The sequence below is a fragment of the Bombina bombina genome, chromosome 5 (genome assembly GCF_027579735.1).
Source record: "Bombina bombina isolate aBomBom1 chromosome 5, aBomBom1.pri, whole genome shotgun sequence".
NCBI lineage: Eukaryota > Metazoa > Chordata > Amphibia > Anura > Bombinatoridae > Bombina > Bombina bombina.
The window spans coordinates 387,303,281-387,323,735 of NC_069503.1; the positions used below are offsets into that span (position 1 = coordinate 387,303,281).

The window sequence follows — 20,455 nt, forward strand, 5'->3', positions numbered from 1 at the left end:
GACAGGTTCGAAGTGAGAGCGTCCTCCTATGTCAGCTAACGTAAACCATGACTACTTGATAGTAATAACAGGCTTATTCCAAAGACAACAATAAAGGAAAAGGGAAAGCACATACAACCTCTTCCAGGTGAGGATAGATGTCAGGCAGCAAAGACCGGGTATCTTTAGGCACAAACATGAAGCGTAGAGTAAAGTGAGCTGGAACTTTGCATCCGTCTTTCGTCTCAGCCAATTTTCTCGTCTAGTTCCTTAACACTGTAACTGTGCAAGTTGGACTTCGAGATTCACTCCTGGGTAGACCAACTTTCATTCGCCTCTGCCACACTTCCTTCCGGAAACTTGAGTGTTATCAATCAACACCATACCAGGTACTTCTTACTGCTGCTTGATTTTCAAATGACTGTGTCGACGCCCGTTTCGCCCCACAATGCTTTGCGTCAGGGCCTCTTCAGGACTGTCAGTCAAAGGTGATACATTCTTTCCTTTAAATCTGTTGTCAATGTTGCGGGAGTGGTTAAAGCTTATACACGCTATCCAATGGGAATAGCCATCAGGCATCACTGTTACCTAGATTCCTATGCATATATTGTTTGAAACAAATCATTACTATTTACATTATTTAAACAAAAATAAAGGATTAAATGAATTCGTACAATAAATGGGTTTAACACTATCAATAGGACCAAAAGTGCTGAACCTACATTAGACTAATTTTGCAAACCCCTAATTTATTTACTTTATATAACAAGTTGCAGGATGTTTACAAATATTATTTTTGGATGCGCATTCTTATCTTCATGTGTAAATTTAGCCTTTTAGGGAATGACAGAAATGAAACAAAAGGATCATCTTAAAAGAAAAGCTTTAAAGATGTTGTGTGGGCTGTTTAGGACTACCTAGGTTAATTAGTCATTTCTTTCTTTCTTTAACCCTGGAAAGACCTAAATTCAATTCTTTCATTTAGGCCAAGTGGGGACACTGTTTTTAACACATATGTCCATCTAGCTTCTTTATTTAGAGGACATTTATTATGGTCTCCTCCTCTGCCACCTGTAAGTCCCTGATCAATCCCAACACATTTTAAAGAGACAGTGCTGCTGTTGTGTGCATCCTTAAAATGTCTAGCAACACTCGTATCTCTTTCATAGAGTATGTCATCTCTATGCTCCTGTACCCTGTCCTTAAACATACGTTTTGTTTTCCCAACATAGAACAGGGGACAGGAGCATTGTAAGAGATATACCACTCCTACTGTGTTGCAATTGGAGAAACATCTTATTTCAAAGTTTTTGCCTGTATTTGCTGAGAATGATTTACACTTCAGCATGTAAGAGCAATACACACAATGTCCGCAGGGAAAACTACCTTTAACTTGTTGGTATTTATTCAACCAGTTAGTTGCAGGATCTGACCTCACAAATCTACTTTTAACTAACTTATCTTTTAAGTTAGGAGATTTCTAGAGGCTCAGAAAGTAACAATCACACTAATTTTGTTATAAATCTTTTAAGGTTTATCCTTGAGAACAATGTGTTTGAATTTGATGGCTCGATTTACAGACAGGTCAGGGGGACGGCGATGGGAGCCGTATGTGCACCCACATATGCGTGTCTACATTTGGAGGCATGGGAGCTGGACATCTTTGAAAAGTTTGGTGAGGTGTTCAGCTCCCATGTGTCCCTTTGGATTAGGTATGTGGACGACATCCTTATGTTTTGGGATGGCCCCCTGAACTGTCTGTATGACTTTATCGACTCATTAAATAAGAATGATTGGAACATTCTGCTGACACACGCATGCAGTGAGAAAGAATTACCTTTCTTAGATATCTGCATTAAAAAAGAAGGTAATAAGAGAACTACTGAAAACCATCGAAAAGATACGGCAACAAATAGTTTATTAGAAGCTTCCAGTAGCCACCCTGAACCTCTTAAAAGAGGCATTCCCTTTAGCCAATTGCTCAGACTGAAGAGAAATTGTTCTTCAAAGACAAAATTTGAACATCATTCTCAAATTATGTGTGAAAAATTTATTGAAAGGGGTTATTCAAACAAATTAATCAAATTTACCCTTAACAAAGTTAGGAAACTAAATAGAAATGATCTTCTATACTCTAAAAAAGCTCAAGCTACAGCAGATAGCAATATAAGGTTTATCACTACATTTAATTGCCAATGGCAAAATTTAAGAGACATTTTGTCTCGTAACTGGCACTTGCTGTCATTTGATGAAAGAATTGCTGGAAAAGTGGGTAAAAGACCCCTTCTGACCGCGAAGAAATCTCCTAACTTAAAAGATAAGTTAGTTAAAAGTAGATTTGTGAGGTCAGATCCTGCAACTAACTGGTTGAATAAATACCAACAAGTTAAAGGTAGTTTTCCCTGCGGACATTGTGTGTATTGCTCTTACATGCTGAAGTGTAAATCATTCTCAGCAAATACAGGCAAAAACTTTGAAATAAGATGTTTCTCCAATTGCAACACAGTAGGAGTGGTATATCTCTTACAATGCTCCTGTCCCCTGTTCTATGTTGGGAAAACAAAACATATGTTTAAGGACAGGGTACAGGAGCATAGAGATGACATACTCTATGAAAGAGATACGAGTGTTGCTAGACATTTTACGGATGCACACAACAGCAGCACTGTCTCTTTAAAATTTGTTGGGATTGATCAGGGACTTACAGGTGGCAGAGGAGGAGACCATAGTAAATGTCTTCTAAATAAAGAAGCTAGATGGACATATGTGTTAAAAACCGTGTCCCCACTTGGCCTAAATGAAAGAATTGAATTTAGGTCTTTCCTGGGTTAAAGAAATAAATAAATGACCAATTAACCTAGGTAGTCCTAAACAGCACACACAACATCTTTAAAGCTTTTCTTTTAAGATGATCCTTTTGTTTCATTTCTGTCATTCCCTAAAAGGCTAAATTTACACATGAAGATAAGAATGCGCATCCAAAAATAATATTTGTAAACATCCTGCAACTTGTTATATAAAGTAAATAAATTCGGGGTTTGCAAAATTAGTCTAATGTAGGTTCAGCACTTTTGGTCCTATTGTGAGTGTTAAACCCATTTATTGTACGAATTCATTTAATCCTTTATTTTTGTTTAAATAATGTAAATAGTAATGATTTGTTTCAAACAATATATGCATAGGAATCTAGATAACAGTGAAGCATGATGGCTATTCCCATTGGATAGCCTGTATACGCTTTAACCACTCCCGCAACATTGGCAACAGATTTAAAGGAAAGAATGTATCACCTTTGACTGACAGTCCTGACGAGGCCCTGACGCAAAGCATTGTGGGGCGAAACGTGCATCGACACAGTCATTTGAAAATCAAGCAGCAGTAAGAAGTACCTGGTATGGTGTTGATTGATAACACTCAAGTTTCCGGAAGGAAGTGTGGCAGAGGCGAATGAAAGTTGGTCTATCCAGGAGTGAATCTCGAAGTTCAACTTGCACAGTTACGGTGTTAAGGAACCAGACGAGAAAATTGGGTGAGACAAAAGCCGGATGCAAAGTCCCGGCTCACTTTACTCTACGCTTCATGTTTGTGCCTAAAGATACCCGGTCTTTGCTGCCTGACATCTATCCTCACCTGGAAGAGGTTGTATGTGCTTTCCCTTTTCCTTTATTGCCGTCTTTGGAATAAGCCTGTTATTACTATCAAGTACTCATGGTTTACGTTAGCTGACATAGGAGGACGCTCTCACCTCGAACCTGTCAGCTGTTTCACCAATAACGGTACCGTTTATACATGAGCTCGTATGTTGCAATTGCATGAAAGAAAATATCTACATCATTACAGATAAGATCTGTGGAACTTTTGTTACTTTGGGACGTTTTGTTTCACTTTAAATTTCCCATGTTACTTTCAATTTTTGGTTATTTATTTATGCAACATTGAGAATGTCGTTATATTGTACCCTATTATCATGAGTCATGTGATTATTTTAGGTCTTCCACTGCAGTGGCATGTTTAGGTTCAGGATTACCTGCATTAATAAATGAGTTACTTATTAATTGGACCATCTGTGTGTGAGCCTCTGTTTGGATACAATGTTTCAGCTTTTCCTCTACGTATTAGATTAAGAGAAGTTTTTCTGAGTGCTGCAATCCCCTACTTTCAACATAGCATCTCGTATAGCTCTGCTGTGTGTATCATATATTTACTTATATAAATATATCTGAATTACTATATATATGTACATATCTATACCTATATAATCATGTAGAGTTGCAACAACTAATCGGCATAATCGATAATAATCGATTATGAAAATAGTTGTCAACAAATCTCATAATCATTTAGTTGGTTTGCAATTAGTTGGTCTATGCACAGCACCAGCTGCTTTACTCCAATGAGCTCCTACACATTGTATTGTGTTTTATGGTTATGCCCTTAGCCAAAAGGATGTTTACAAACATTTTAGTTTTCACTTTTTCAGGACACTATAAGTTTCTTTTTAAGTTTACAACTACTCCTGTCTTATGTGCAACCCAGAAATAAAATAGGAGTCGTAATTTGGATTGTTTATATTAAATCAGGTGATTTGGGACTATGCTTTGCATGATATAGTGCTGAGCTTGTTATTTACACCTAGCCCTAGATTGATGGCATTTGTTATATGAATTGATGTCACTATTATCTTTTTACACAGTTTTTAGTGGATTGCTTGCGATTGCTGATTATATGTACTCTTTAGATAAATGTGTAAAGCTGGGGGCGGAGCCGGCCGCTGCTAAGATGGCAGCATAATTCCACAGCTCCGTAAGCCAGCATGTTTAAATAAATAATATACAGCATATAGCAAAATGTTAACCACACCTGAAGACAGTACATGGATGCCAGAGTGAACGGTGCCTAGCCCTGAAATAATCATCCATGCGGAAGGCTGAAAAAAGACCCGTAAACGAGCAGAGAGGAGACGCCATTGAGGGACAGGAAAACGGAGCGCATTAGATCCCGGTAACAAAAAGAAAATATGTGCACATGATTAATAGAGGAGACCGGTTGCACTACAAAAGAGCTCCAGGCGTAGCCTTACAAAGTTACCTGACTACCCCCTTAAACCTGCACAATTCTCCCAGTTTTTTTTTTCCACCCACCAATTATCCCCACCTTGTGTGCCAGCATCGGGCCGTCTAAGCAGTGTTTAGCCTAACAGACTACTGTTGCTCCGTAAATAAGCCGCTGATACCACAAGGCCACATCCGGCCTAGGGCAGAACTATTTTGGGACCTCACAATGAGCCTACAGGGCCGCATGCAAGCTAGAAGCGCCTTTACACTGATTGACCGAAACGCAGGTATTGTCTCCCGGGTGAGCCACAGAGTCTGTCTGTTTTGAGGGAGTCGCTCTCTCCATCTGCCGGCACAAAGCAACGTCAGCTGAGCACGCCTAGGCCATTTGGTGACCATTACTTGGTGTGAAGGTCCGATCGAATCATCCTCGGCAGAGAGACCCATCTCAGGAATAGGGTAATCCTAACCAGCACACACGGAGACACAGTTCCTGCACTAGATAAACGCTGCTTGAGGCACGGCACCTATACTGCACACTCTCTCCATATTACCACGTGGAGTAGCTTCTCACTTGTCTGTCTCTTTCCTACCTGGAATGCAAGCCCTCATCCCTACTGACAGAGCACAGTTTAAATGTCAGATATCTCAAGATTGGACATATCAGCTACCAACTCCAAGTACCACAGCAGCCAAAGGGTACAAGTTATCATACTCTACGATGAACTCTGCTGAAACATATTCTTCGGCCTGTCTTGTGTTGTCCCTAAAACTGCTCCAACTGTGGACACTAGTGCACATAACATCACTATCAAGCAAAAGTGTGCTACCCCGTACAGCCAAGCTCACCCCTTCTTGTATTTAAAGGAGATATGTTTTTAATTCTACTACCTACAGATACTGAATTGTGCAGCCCACCCCTATAGTTGCTGCTTTCAATTTAAGTTGATTTATGTTTGTTCCTGATATTTCGCTGTGGGAAAAGTTTTAATACCCACACCATGGAATAAGTCTTTGTTATGAGGCTGCTAGAGCACACCTTACATTCAGTGTTTATTTTGTCTTCGCCCAATGGTAATGATCTGGAAAAGATTTCCTGGTACCAGAGGACGTGGAGAATGGCAGTCTCCCAAACGAATTTAAAACAAAGCCAAGTATAGATGGGAAACTAACAGCAACAAAATGTGCAAAAAATTATGGATTATACTATTGGTACTTTGTGTGCTGGGTTCAGTGGGTGCTAGGCACTGTTTGTGTTAGGTTCAGTGGGGGCCAGGTACAGTTTGTGCTAGGTACTGCGTGTGCTAGATAGTGTATGTGCTAGGTATTGCGTGTGCTAGGTACTATGTGTGCTAGGTATTGTATGTGCTAGGCACCGTTTGTGCTAGGTACTATGTGTGCTAGGTACTGTATGTGCTAGGTACTGTAGGTGCTAGGTACTGTAGGTGCTAGGTACTGTATGTGCTAGGTACTGTATGTGCTAGGTACTGTAGGTGCTAGGTACTATGTGTGCTAGGTATTGTATGTGCTAGGTACTATGTGTGCTAGGTATTGCGTGTGCTAGGTACTGCGTTTGCTAGGTACTGTGTGTGCTAGGTACTGTGTGCGCTAGGTACTATGTGTGCGCTAGGTACTATGTGTGTTAGGTATTGTATGTGCTAGGTACTGTTTGTGCTAGGTATTGCATGTGCTAGGTACTATGTGTGTCAGGTACCATGTGTACTAGGTATTGTTTGTGCTAGGTACTGTTTGTGCTAGGTACTGTGTGTGCTAGGTACTGTGTGCGCTAGGTACTGTTTCTGCTAGGTATTGCATGTGCTAGGTACTATGTGTGTCAGGTACCATGTGTACTAGGTATTGTATGCGCTAGGTACTGTGTGTGCTAGGTACTATGTGTGTCAGGTACCATGTGTACTAGGTATTGTATGTGCTAGGTACTATATGTGCTATGTATTGTTTGTGCTAGGTTGTGCTAGGTTCTGTTTGTGCTAGGTTCTGTTTGTGCTAGGTACTGTTTGTGCTAGGTACTGTATGTGCTAGGTTTTGCATGTGCTAGGTGCTGCGTGTGCTATGTGTGCTAGGTGCAGCGCGTGTGCTAGGTTCAATTACTGGTATATTGAGAGTTTGACATGTACATTCTTCTCCTCCTGAAGTACACAAACCCCTGATCTAAGAGCCTCTGGTCACCTCTCCCACATAAGATACCTTATGGTTATCCATCAGCTATAGAATTGCTCTATATAGTTCCTAAGCAGTCATCTCCTACAACTAGCCCTGACATTACCTAATAGTTTTGCCTCTTTAAAACAATCACTTACTCCCTTTGTCGACTATTATTTTTGCAGAACCTACTCCTCAATCTATGCAATCAACTTCATTAATATATTTTAAAGCAACTTGTACTAACTTTGCTTTTTGAAACACTAAATTTAATGTATATGCCTCACCTCCCACCCCCTCATATCTAGAGCTTACATCAGGGTTCAACCTAGGTGAATTATTTTCACCACAAATCCTTGCAATTTACTTATGATGTATGAATGTCTTGATGGCAACTGTAACCGGACCTACGTGTCCGAACCTTTTGTTTGTGTCTGTTTGAACAGGGGTCCTGCGTGTCCCCAAGTATAACTTAGATTTTAAAACCAAATAAAATTCCTTATAAAAAAAAAAAAATGTGTAAAGCTGTATCCTGTTACTGATGTATCGTCTTTTAGCCCTTTATGTCAGAATGAAGTCCAGGCTTACTTTGTTAAGAGGCCCCTTGCATTGGTGGAGAGCTAAAAAGATAAATATCCCACCTTGGTGAAATTGGCAAAAACCCTACTTATGCATCTCAGGCACCTCAACACCATCTGAGCGCTTCCTCTCTGCTGCAGGCAAAATAGCTTGCAAAAAAGAGAGCCAGCCTCAGCCCGGAGCATGTGGACATGTTGACAATTTTGCATTTCAATGCAAAGTTTCTGAAAGAGTGAATAACAGAATGTTATAAACAGTGATAGTCTAACTCTTTCTAGTTCTACCTCTTTTCAAACTTTTTGTGGTTTTATTTTGCTTAACTATAAAAATTTGTTCTGCTGCTTTAAAAATTGGACCAATAGTTGTGTTAATGTAAAGTTGTAAAGTTTTTGTCTTTAGTTTATATTTATAACATTCAGTATATGGATTTTACTTTAAATATAGGAATAAAATATTTATTTATTTATTTATTTTTATCAGATTAGTTGATTTAATCGAAAAAATTATCGGCTGATTAATCGATTATGAAAATAATAGTTTGTTGCAGCCCTATAATCATCTATGTGTGTGTGTATGTATGTGTGTATGTATATATATATATATATATATATATAATGTGTGTGGATGTGTATATATATATATATATATATTGTACCAAAAAATATTAGATATACAGTATGTAGAAAAATATATGAATAAATAGAACATATTCTTGTATGTGAAGAACAGTAGAATGTGAATTATTCATGTTTTCATGTAGGGTTAGAGCGCATGAGAATTCGGGTCAGTGTGCGAATAGGGTGTTAGGTCTTTTTCCACTTTTTTTTTCTTCATTGACTTCTATGAAGGAATACGTGAATGCACACGCGATATTGTAAGTTTGGCTTTTTGGGTTAGCACGCAAGCAAAAACAGTTTACTTTTAACTAATAATACAAGCGCAAACCGACGAGAGCGCAAAAAGCTAACTTCTAGCACAGTTAAAGCTCGAGCAGGAGTGTTCATTAGCATTCCACTTGTAATCTGGCACTGTATTTCTTCTATTTACAATAAAACTGAAAAACTGACAGCTTCAGTTTCCCAGAGAACTTCATTATTTTCCATTGGCCCTATAAGCAAAGTTTGGAGATAAACCATAGAGGATACTTCACAAAGTCCCAGAGAAATAAGAGATGCCTTCCATAGAAAGTAATAAGGCTCTCTGGGATACAGATTTTTATAGCGGAGAAAGAGGTTAACAGAAGAATACCTGGGCCTGATATAATGTCTCGTTTTGCAGCAAATACAAGTTAGACTGAAATAGATTCACTACAGTCTAACTTGCTTTTGCCTATAATTTTGTATATATTACTTTTCTGACAGTTTAATAAGCGTATTGTGAATTTTAAGCAAACTTCACCTACATACAGTACATATGGCAAGATAATTCAGTAAGACCATTTTGTTTAAAATGCTTACAGAATTTCACAAGAATTTTGAGAGAGCTTGATGCATACCTTGGGATGTCCCCTCTTCAGCCCAGGGAATTCCCCTGTCCCTCCCACGTTCTAAAGCTCTGTTTGATTTTACAATAGAGAAAATACAAAGTGCTATGTAAGTTGTAAAAGATAACCAGAAATATACAAAGTATGATCCTAATTTCCTAAAATACAACAGCACAAAGTGTAAGTGTAACAAAATTCTCATATCATGCAGTACTATATTGCACTTGGCTTGTTTCTCATCACACACAGAAATGAGAGATATCTCACAGTGCTGGAGGGTTCTACCCTTTTTCTTTAAACATTCAGTGAGTTAAGCCCCTGCAAAGTCTGCACTACAATTTCTCTCCAAGCAGGAGAATCTTTTATCATCAGGCCCTTACTGAGAGATGAAGCCCTGGTTGTCAGCTTGATAGCAAGGGGGGTATTCCCAATCATTTTATTAGTGTCTTCTCATGAAATAGGCCTTTTAAGGGAACAGGACTAAGGGGGACCTCCTAAACACACCTAAAGCACTTTGGCAAACTGATATTCTTTATGTTTCTGGAGTGTCTAATGGAAATTAGTGCCTCCTCTCTGTTTGGTTCTACAGTATGAATCAGTAGGAAGACAAAATAATGTTCTTAGTTTTGTTATGTCAATGTTTTTCCCCCGGTTTTTCATTCTTTGGGTGGGGGGGGGGGGGGGTTGCCTGTTCTCATGTACTGGCAAAAGAGGTACCATTAAATAGTTCCATTTGTAAAAAAAAAAACAAAGTTTTAAAATGCTAGTTTAGTTTATTATTTACTGAAAAAGATGTACTTTTATTTCAATTTAATTCAATTTGGAAGAGTACTTCGCACTGCTTTTTATTTTTTTTTCCAAAAACTTCTATTTTTTCCATGGCTTTAAAATTTCCTGAAATGTTACAACTCTACACAAACCACACAATCCCATATGCTGAAAAATAAAGTCAAAAGAGATTAAAGTGCATCCATTTCAAATTTCAGAATCATTAAGGATCTAGTAAGGAATACAAGGGATTAAGTTGTCTGTATAATGAATGATTAAGGGATTTATTCTGTTTTATTAAGTTAAATATTAGTTGATTGACTGACAACTACAAGTAAATGACAGGGACTTCAAAATTGTTGGGTTTATAAATTGGAAGAATTATAATTTGATTATACAAGAAAGAGATATGTAACATGCATTGATTGACCAGTAAAGATCAGGTTTTTGGATTGATCATTCAATGTGTGTATAACTACCAAAAGGACAATGATCTTGTAAGTAATGTATTATTTTAAAATATTATAATAATAATAATGATTTGGGAGATCCCTGATAGATTAAGATGTTTTTTTATAGAACCCTTCTGTAAGACTTTTTATTATAGTAGAACCCCAAATATAAGCAGTATAGGAGCCAAAATTCCTGTCGTCTTTGCCTTGTCTTAAGGGCCTCAATAGAAAAATAACTGGGGATCTGGTCAAGAACTAGTTGGTTAGTAATCCTAAGTATATTTGTTGTCTATCATATTAACTTTAAATTTTAATTTCCCTTAAAAGTTTAGTTATGGATAGTAAAAATGCAATAACTTTCATAATTAAGTTTGCCCTTTAATTGAGCCTCTGAAAATGATCTTTTGACACTCCCCGAAAAGAGTGTACTGCAGACTTCTGACTACAACATTATACACAATTGTGGTAGCTTATTTTTATCTCTCCCAACTGGCACAGTATCAGAGAACCCCTGGACTACAAATATTGCAAGTTTTGCTAAAATTTAAAAAATAATTGCATTTTTTTTAAAACATTTACTTTGTTTACAGATATCTTGCAGTTTTGTGCTTAAAGTGATGGTAAACCGAAGCGTTTAAAAAAAGTTAGGATTTACCATCACTAAAAATAAACTGTAGTTTCAGTCATCAGTTACTAAAAAAAACGGGTGCTAAACTCACCCTATCTGCGCCACAGTAGATTGCTAAACTCAGCGCCTTCGGATGCACACGGCGCAGCACTCTTTACCAGTGAGGTGAAATTTCCACCTCTAAACCAATAGCTGTGATAGAATGTCAGATGACACGCACATCTATTGGTTTAGAGGTGGAAACTTTACCTCATTGAAGAAGAGATGTAGTGCCGTGGGCAGCTGGAGCCACTGACTTTAGCAAGCTGCCGCGGCACAGAAAGGGTGAGTTTAGCACCCTTTTTTTTTTTAGTAACGGATGACTGAAACTACAGTTTATTTTTAGTGATTGTAAATCCTAACATTTCTAAAATGCTCTGATTTACCATCAATTTAATTGCTGTTTTGCTTATGATAATATATAGAAGTTACAAAAAAATAATTATAAATTCTATACAGGCAGGGTCATTGCTAGATTGTGAATATTTATAGAATTGGAGGCCTGAACAAAACTCCATAGCTCATAACCAAAGTCCCTCATCCTTAGGTTCACGTTTGTTTATTTTCTTGATACTGCTCCTTAGGTACATTGGCAATAATCCCATATGCTCAGGTGATTATATAGTACCAAATATAGTTTTATTTACCTATTGTATCTACTATTAAAGGTTGTGGAGCATAAGGTTGTCCTGCACTTTAGAAAATATAGTTCAACAAAAAAAAAAAGCTGTGTAGAATTAAATTGTCCTATTTATTTGTAACTTAACCCAATTAATTTTTCAACTTCCGTAATGTTTGTGGTTGACTAGTTTAATTTGACATTCCAAGTGCCATACATGCATTTTTTAAAAAAAAAGAAAAATCTGATTCACAACTCTGCCACTGCTAAATCATTAACACCTCAGAGATCTATCAAACAGTTACAGATCAATTAAAATGTATTATGGAAAAAAATAAATTTTCAAAAGTAAAAAGTTTGCATATTAAATGTTTTTTTTTTTTATTATGAGAAATAGGAGGGGACAGGAGATAGTGACTGAAAAAAATATATATATATTTAAAATGTATAAAAGAATGTATATTTAAGGTAAAATAATAACTTTTTTGAATATTCTGAATGCATTTGAAATAAAGAAAAAAGTTATTTGCCAGTAGACATTACATAACTGTCATTTTCAATGATTTTATTAATCTTCTGTTCCTTTTCTTGCTAGAAATATATAGAAGAGGTTAGATTTTATTTAATTTTTTTATAAGTAATATAGGTAAAAATAAAGGGAATCCAAAACTGTCTCTACTCGTTATGTTTTACATGTATTTATTTCTGGATTATTAAATCTTTTTATGTCTTATTTCCCATCAGGGTGTAAATAATTTTGTACAATATAAATTTAGCCACTTACCATCAAAAGAAAGACAAACCATTTTGGAGTTGGCTAAAATGTTTCTGAATCGTATCAACTACTGGCACCTGGAAACGCCTTCCCAACGAAGACTGAGATCACCAAATGACGATATTGCTGAATATAAAGTGAACTACACAAGGTAGCGTGTAGTTTGGAACCAGATATGTACTTTTGTCATTATTATTAAATACTTTGCTTGTTGGTTCAACTGAATTTTAAATACACATGTTAATAATGTATTCCATGAATATTGCAATTCTATTTCTGCTTTGGTTGGCAGAAAATTGTATTTTTTTTTCTGCTACCCTCAATGTATATAAAAAATTAAGTGTGTAAATGATAAATCAAAGTTTAATAAACATTATTATGTTAGCATAAATAAAATATTTCCTTTGTGTTTTTGACATATATTTGTGTGTTTAATCATGTGCATATATTTACTCTATTTTTGAGTGTGGTTGTGCAAAAAAATAAAATAACGGTGGTATATGCATCATTTACTGTAAAATCTACCAAACTGCATAGTTTCATTATACTTATAAAGCCCTCTAATCCAATAAATACTCCCAAGGACATTGAGCTTTGACGTGACCTACTTGCAATATACATGGTTGCCAAAACATGGTAAAACTGATAGTAATGCAATGCATGCAAATCAGGTGTGGATATAGACTTTAAAATGTAGAAGTGGTAACAAAAAAGGATGAAAAGCAACGTATCAGAGGTTGTGCTTGTTAACCATAACAATTTTCACTTTATGTCTCCTTTTCCATCCTTGTGTTCTTTATATCTTTTTTTTTTTTTTTTTTAATGTTTTGCTTTGGCTGCACCCTGGTACTTACCTTTCCCTCTTAATTTACCCCTTATATTACTGATTTAAGGATCTAGCTACTGTTTTGGTCACTGTCTAGAGGAACTGGAGCTTCCTAGTCTTCTAATAAGGGCTGAGATCTAATCGCATGTAATTATCATATCAGATAATCTCATTCTGTTAAGAGGTATAAACATTACAAATAATATAAAGAGGATTCTAATGATCCTAACCAAACTATATATGTGTCTCTACTTACTGCCACACCACCCAGCTTGTAACCTATTGATAGTATTATATAAACCAATACTCTATAGAGATTTACAAGATTATCCCCAGCTTTAGACAAGCCATTCCATGATAAACTTCATTGTTCTTTACAGAGCACCTCTCTCTACCTACCTCCATGATACAAGGCAAAAAACTACTGTGGGGTAGGGGAAGTAAAAGGGATATTTATAGACTTGTTTGAGGTGACTTTGCCTCCTCCTGGTGGCCAGGTAGAGTAATTCCCATAGGTTAAGGATGTTTTTGTGACCTCTCACTGCCAATAGAAGGAAAATTACACTTCTTAATCTTATAGCACACTATAAAGTCATTGTGTTTAAACAAAACTAAAACCTTGTTGTTTCCAAGCTATTATATTATACTAATTAGCAAAACATCACCTTTCTTCTGGTTTTTGTATTATTCATAATAAAGATCTTTGCAGTTTGCTTTAAGATTGAGTGTTGTAGTTTTATTTTGTATCCTGACACATTGGGACTTTCAGAAACTTTTATTATTTGATAGGTTCTTTATCCCAGAATGTCAGTCTAATCCGCATTCAGCCTGCACAGAGATTTGATTTCATAAAGTGACAGATGTGTGGTTGTGTATGTGAAATTGGTGTATGTTTATGTAAGCTGTGTATATATATATATATATGTGTGTGTGTGTTTGTGCTATGGAGAAAATGGTTATCATTCTGTCAGCTGTTTCAGTGGTTTTAAAGAGACAGTCTACCTGATTTTCTTTATTGTTTAAAAAGATAGATAATGCCTTTACTACCTATTCCCCAGCTTAGCACAACCAACATTGTTATATTAATATACTTTATAACCTGTAAACCTCTAAATCTCTAAATGTTTCTAAGCCCCTGCAGGCCGCCTCTTATCTTAGTGCGTTTTATTAGCTTTTAACAGCCAGATAATGCTAGTTATGTGTGCCATTTAGATAACATTGTGCTCAGTCCTTTGGAATTATGCATGAGCCAGCACTAATTGGCTAAAATGCAAGTTTGTAAACAGCACTCTGATAAGGGGGCAGTCTGCAGAGGCTTAGTTAGAGGTAGAAAGTATATTAATATAACAGTGCAGGTTATGCATAACTGGTGAATAGGTAATACAGGGATTAAACAATACACATTTTCCAAGTAGACTATCCCTTTAAACCCTAAATTTAAATTTGTTTAAAGTTTAGGGAGGTAAATAGCTGTTAGGCTACCTCTTACTTTAAGATGAAATTTAAAATACTGTTTAAAAATTACACAAACTCTAAATTTACATCATTCTCATATCGACCACATTGTCAACAATTGACCTTTTTCCACTGTAAATAACATTTATGGAAAAATGCATAAATATCAATCCCCTTTCTTGATTTTTAAACCACTAATGAGACCGCCCAGCTATTTTGACTTTGTTCAAATTATTTTCCTCTTCCTTATTCTGGACTACAATCTCTTTTTATTTTAATTAACAAACATTGTTACAATACTAAAAAAACTAAGAAAGTTCTCAGTGAAAGCTAAATACGTATTACCTTAGCTGGCTGGTGACTGGCTAAAAATTACTTAATTATTCCATCATTATGTTCTGTGTAAAATCAGTTTATATATAATATAAAAACATTGTAAACCATTGTAATTGCCCATTAAACAAAAGTTCAGTACCTCTATGTATCAAGCTGTGTATGCAGCTTTGTAGCCTTTGTGGAGCAGGTGTAATTGGCAGGCAGAGGGAAAGGCCACAGCAAGTGCTTGGACAAAATCAAACATGGTCAGCAAAGGTTGCCTCAGAAGCCCAAATGTTAAGTGAACAAGTTCTATGTCTGAGAACTTTGTTTCCCTGCTTGTTAAGAAATGAGACCCCAGGTTCAAACATGACTGACTAACTTACTGCTCTGTATAAAAAAACAAAAACAACTTTGGTTTGCTTATTTCTGAAAGTAGAATAGTTAGTCTATGGTACTATGAAATAATGAAAATATTTTACTTTGAAATATGTGAACTGTTTTAAGCACAAAAAAATCTACAATATATTACATCAGCTTTGAGAACTACAAAACCAAGAATATGTGATATTATTTTCTAGATAGACAAAATACCTAAAAGAAACCTCTAGGGGAGCATGATATTACAAATAAATTAACTGGAATTAATTTACCAAAAAAATTAAACATTACAGCCATGAATATAAATCCTCATGCTACATTATTAAAAACTAATCCTTATTTCAAGATGATTAACCTTTGGATTATAATGTATTTTAATAGAATACTATTTTTAGATAGATTTTTCCTCGAAAGGCATATAATTTAAAAACTAAAATCAATAAATACTATTTAGATTAAAAAAAATCTGATTTAAATAAAAAATATATTTTTTTTAAATAATTGATTTTTATGTAACCTCTACAAATAGTAGGTGATTTTTATTTTTTTTTATATATTCTTTAAAAAAAAAAAAAGAAAGATATAAAATCGCTAGGCTTAGGTTTTCAGTCAAATGCAAAGGTATATCTGGTTTCTGTAATTTCTTAAATGGAAATTCCAAAATTAAAACTTTTTTTTAAAAAAAAAAAAGTTTTAAATTTACCCTTAAAGGGACACTGAACCCACATTTTTTCTTTTTTTGATTCAGATAGAGCATTACATTTTAAGCAACTTTCTAGTTTACTCCTATTATCAATTTTTCTTTGTTCTCTTGCTATCTTTATTTGAAAAAGACATCTAAGCTTTTTTTTTTTGGTTCAGATCTCTGGACAGCACTTTTTTATTGGTGGATGAATCCACCAATTCGCAAGAACAACCCAGGTTGTTCACCAAAAATGGGCCGGCATCTAAACTTGCATTCTTGTATTTCAAATAAAGATACCAAGAGAATGAAGAAAATTTGATAATAGGAGTAAATTAGAAAGTTGCTTAAAATTGCATGCTCTATCTGAATAATGAAAGAAAATGTTTTGGTTCAGTGTCCCTTTAAGTGATTATTGAAGTAAGGAATTTTCCCGCCTTCCACATTTCACTGAGAAGTCTGCATTTATTTACATTTTCTCCACATAATACAGGGCCAGATTACAATTGGAGCACAAACTTTTGCACACAAGTACTTTCGCAATTGTTTGTGCAGGTTAAATTGTGCCTTTATTACAAGTTGAAAGTAAATGCGATCGTTTGAGCGCAATCACAATTTACACTTGAATGATTACCATGTCCTCAGAGCTTTGGTTAACTGTTTTTGCAAAACAAAAAAATGTGACAAAATAGATCAAAAATACATATACAAAGTACACTTACACTCATATTTAAATTAGCGCTATAGTAAAAGCACTACATAGCGCTCTACTTATAATCTAGCCCACAGTCTTTAAGAATCAGACAACACCTCTTTGAATAAATAATACTTTTAAATAATAATTATTATTATAAAAAATATTTAAAGTCTGTCTGAACAATGTTTTACTTTTCTGAAATTATTAACTGTCTTAAACTATCTTCACTTAGATTATTATTTATTTTAAGATTTTGGACATATTGCTTTTATATAGAATATTGTGATAAACTGATTAAGGTGCTCTGTCTGTATCATGACATTTCACATATATTTGTATTCTATGCATCCATTAAATTTGGTTTTCAAATGTAACCCATTTTAGAATGTTCATAATGAAATTGAATATCCACATTCAAAATTTTGAATGTAACATTCGATTTAACAACTACTATTCAGAAGTTCAATAGTTCATGTGTTAGAGAATTTAGTAAATTGATACATAATAGATACAAATATCAATTTGAATGTTTCTATTTTGAATATTGCATAATTCGAAAATTACTTTTAATACTATTACAAATATATAGATTCAAGTTTTTCGATTTCTATTATTGCATAATTTGAATCAAATTATTAGAAAAATTAGAACCGAATATTACATTTAAAAAAAGCATTAGTAATACTATTATATAAAAAGAATGTTAGGATGTTGTACAAACTTTCAAAATTGAAATGAAAGAATGTGAAATTTGTTTCAGTTTTCGAATGTTACAAAACATTCACCCATCCCTAGTCACATACCACATATAACATTTGCCTTCGGTTAAATTCTAATTTAATATAGTTTGGTATTTGGCCCCAAGACAATTATGTAAATATCCCCATTATTTAAATGAAATGCAATTGTTTTGTTATACAACATTATATCTGTGTTATTGACCCACTCAGAGAGACACACAGATGTTTAACAATATTCTATGTAACTTTCTGTCTGTGCTATGTTTCTCTTCTTTACAAACACTTGTTTCTACTAGTGGAATAGAGTGTTGACATTTTCTTACCTGGTTTTCCCATATATAGTTTCAGATTGGATAACTTTAAAAAGAGTAGATAAAATTTGAGGGGATGCGTAAAATACCTCAACGATGTAACTATGGTTCAACATATATTTCCAAATAACCTTAAAATGTGGTGTTATCTGGTGCCACTCAAAATGTTTTATTAAACTTAAAATAGCTTATTATGAATTATTGGGCAATCACAAGCAAGATCGTCCTTTTGTAAATAGGATTGTCCAGCTTCACTTTCTGACAGGGCAATAGTGAGGGACACCCTTTAGCTTTTTTATTGTAATTTTAATCTGAATGAACCTTTTTAGAATAATTTGTATCAATGGGAATGAGGACAAGGGACAAATCTTGCAAAACCATGTGGTCACGGGTAGGTATTGAGTACTCCTAATGAAACATTCATTTTTAGTTATCTAGTTATATAAAGGGAAAGTTGGCCATTCACCACCCTTAACCTTAAAGGGACAGTCTACAATATAATTTTTATTGTTTTAAAAGATGTTTTGCATAACTAAAACAGTTATATTAATACACTTTTCACCTCTGCGATTATCTTGTTTCTAAAAATCTTCTGACAGCCCCCTGATCACATGACTCTTAATTTATTATCTATTGACTTGCATTTAGTACTTTGTTGTGCTAAATCTTAAATAACGCCTTGTGCATGAACACAGTGTTATCTATATGGCTCACATGAACTAGCGCTCCCCTGTTATGAAAAGCAAATACAAAAGCATGTGATAAGAGGTTGTCTATAGTGGCTTAGAAACAGGCAGAAATTTAGAGGTTAATAAGTGATAAAGTATATTAATACAACAATGTTGGTTGTGCAAAGCTGGGGAATGGGTAGTTATCTCTCTTTTTAAACAATAACAATTTTAGTGTAGACTGTCCCTTTAACACAGTGTTAAAGGGACACAAAAACATATTTCTTTCTTTCGTGATTCAGATAGACCATGCAATTTTAAACACCTTTCAAATAGACTTATATTATCCCATTTTCTTTGTTCAAGGACAATCCACAATGTTCAGGCAGAACATACAGAAAAAGGGGCAAAATAAATAATATTTAATAATATTTAGCACTAGACATTCATTTATTTAGTTACTATCCGAATGCAGAAGAAGGTGGCATTTGGAGCTGGTTTTCTTTTTGTGAAAGTGCAACACACTAATATATGTGTCAATTCTTTGTGTGTTGCACTTTCACAAGAAGAAATCCATATCCAAAAAGAGATGAACGACGCGAGTAGCCGCCATCCTCCTCTTTCGTATAGTAAATAAATATACGAATGCACATGTCTGTTTAGCACTACACATACAAAACATTGCAAACATGTTTTATATTTCTAGTTCATGTATTGTATTCTACTAAACTAATTTTTCTCAAATTTGTAAGAAGCCAGTCTAAATGTTATTAAAATATACAGCTTCTTTTAAAGATCATAACTATTTTAATAACAGCCATTAACACTGAATTGCCTTCAATGTAAAACTACAGCTGTTAGTGTCACACACAAGGTGATAGCGACAAACCCAAAGCCTTATCCGATTGGTTGTGCATCTGGTAGCCTCACAAGAGACATGGACCAATCAGATTATGCAATAACGGCCGAGAGCAGATACGCTCCAGAGCGTTCTGTTCTAATCAGAACCTTGGACGCCACAACCACCTCTGGGAACCTAACCATGGGTCCCACCCCCCAAGACGTGATTTTAAAGGTTCTCGGACAGAATGCTTGTGCGACGGATAATAAACTGACAGCCCTGAGACCTCATATCTTTGAGCCCTTATAACTTTTTTTATGCAATTTTTTAAAAATATATTTTTTATTAGACAGTGTAATTATGATTGTAACTGTACTTCTAAATGTATTTTGATGTGTTTTGTGCAACTTTTTAGTTAAGCGTAATATTTAACCAGAGCTCTGAAGTCGTGCTAACCCAATATGCATTAATAAATCCACTTGAGTGGACGCGTTATCTAAGAAATCTGTCCAGTGTTGCAAAGCCCCTCATATAATTTTAGAAAGGGAAGATTGCAAGCGGCACGCTAATGACAATGTGTGAACATGATCAGCAGTATCGCTGCACCTCGCTAACATTAGTACGTAACTTGATATTACAAGTTCATAGTAAATCAGATTTTTCAAGGAAGGCTTAGTGCAGCCGATATCGCTCCAGTGCACCCATTACTTACAATGGATATTGCAAACTCGTTAAATAGTGCTGATATTACAAGTTAAAAGTTTTGGGTTAACTGGAGCAAAAGCTCAAATAGCGCAAGAAGAAACCTGAAGTAAAGTGTAAGGGTTAAAAAAAGTTTTGCAAAACACATTAAAAACATTAAAATAAAGTATTACATTAATATATATATATATATATATATATATATATATATATATATATATATACCTTTACATTAAAAAATACATTTTAATATTGATAAAAAGATTTTAAAAGGGTTAAAAAGCGATATTATGTATAGCAA

At 35.0% G+C, this 20,455-nt stretch overlaps 1 protein-coding gene across 1 annotated transcript in view; it reads left to right on the plus strand.

Annotated features, from left to right (window-relative positions):
- KAT2B (lysine acetyltransferase 2B) overlaps positions 1 to 20,455 on the plus strand; it is a 324,222-nt gene that overhangs the window by 141,902 nt on the left and 161,865 nt on the right. Inside the window, exon 5 of the mRNA XM_053714221.1 lies at positions 12,506 to 12,687. Within this exon, the coding sequence (XP_053570196.1) occupies positions 12,506 to 12,687 (182 nt within the window). The remainder of the gene's footprint in view (positions 1 to 12,505; positions 12,688 to 20,455) is intronic.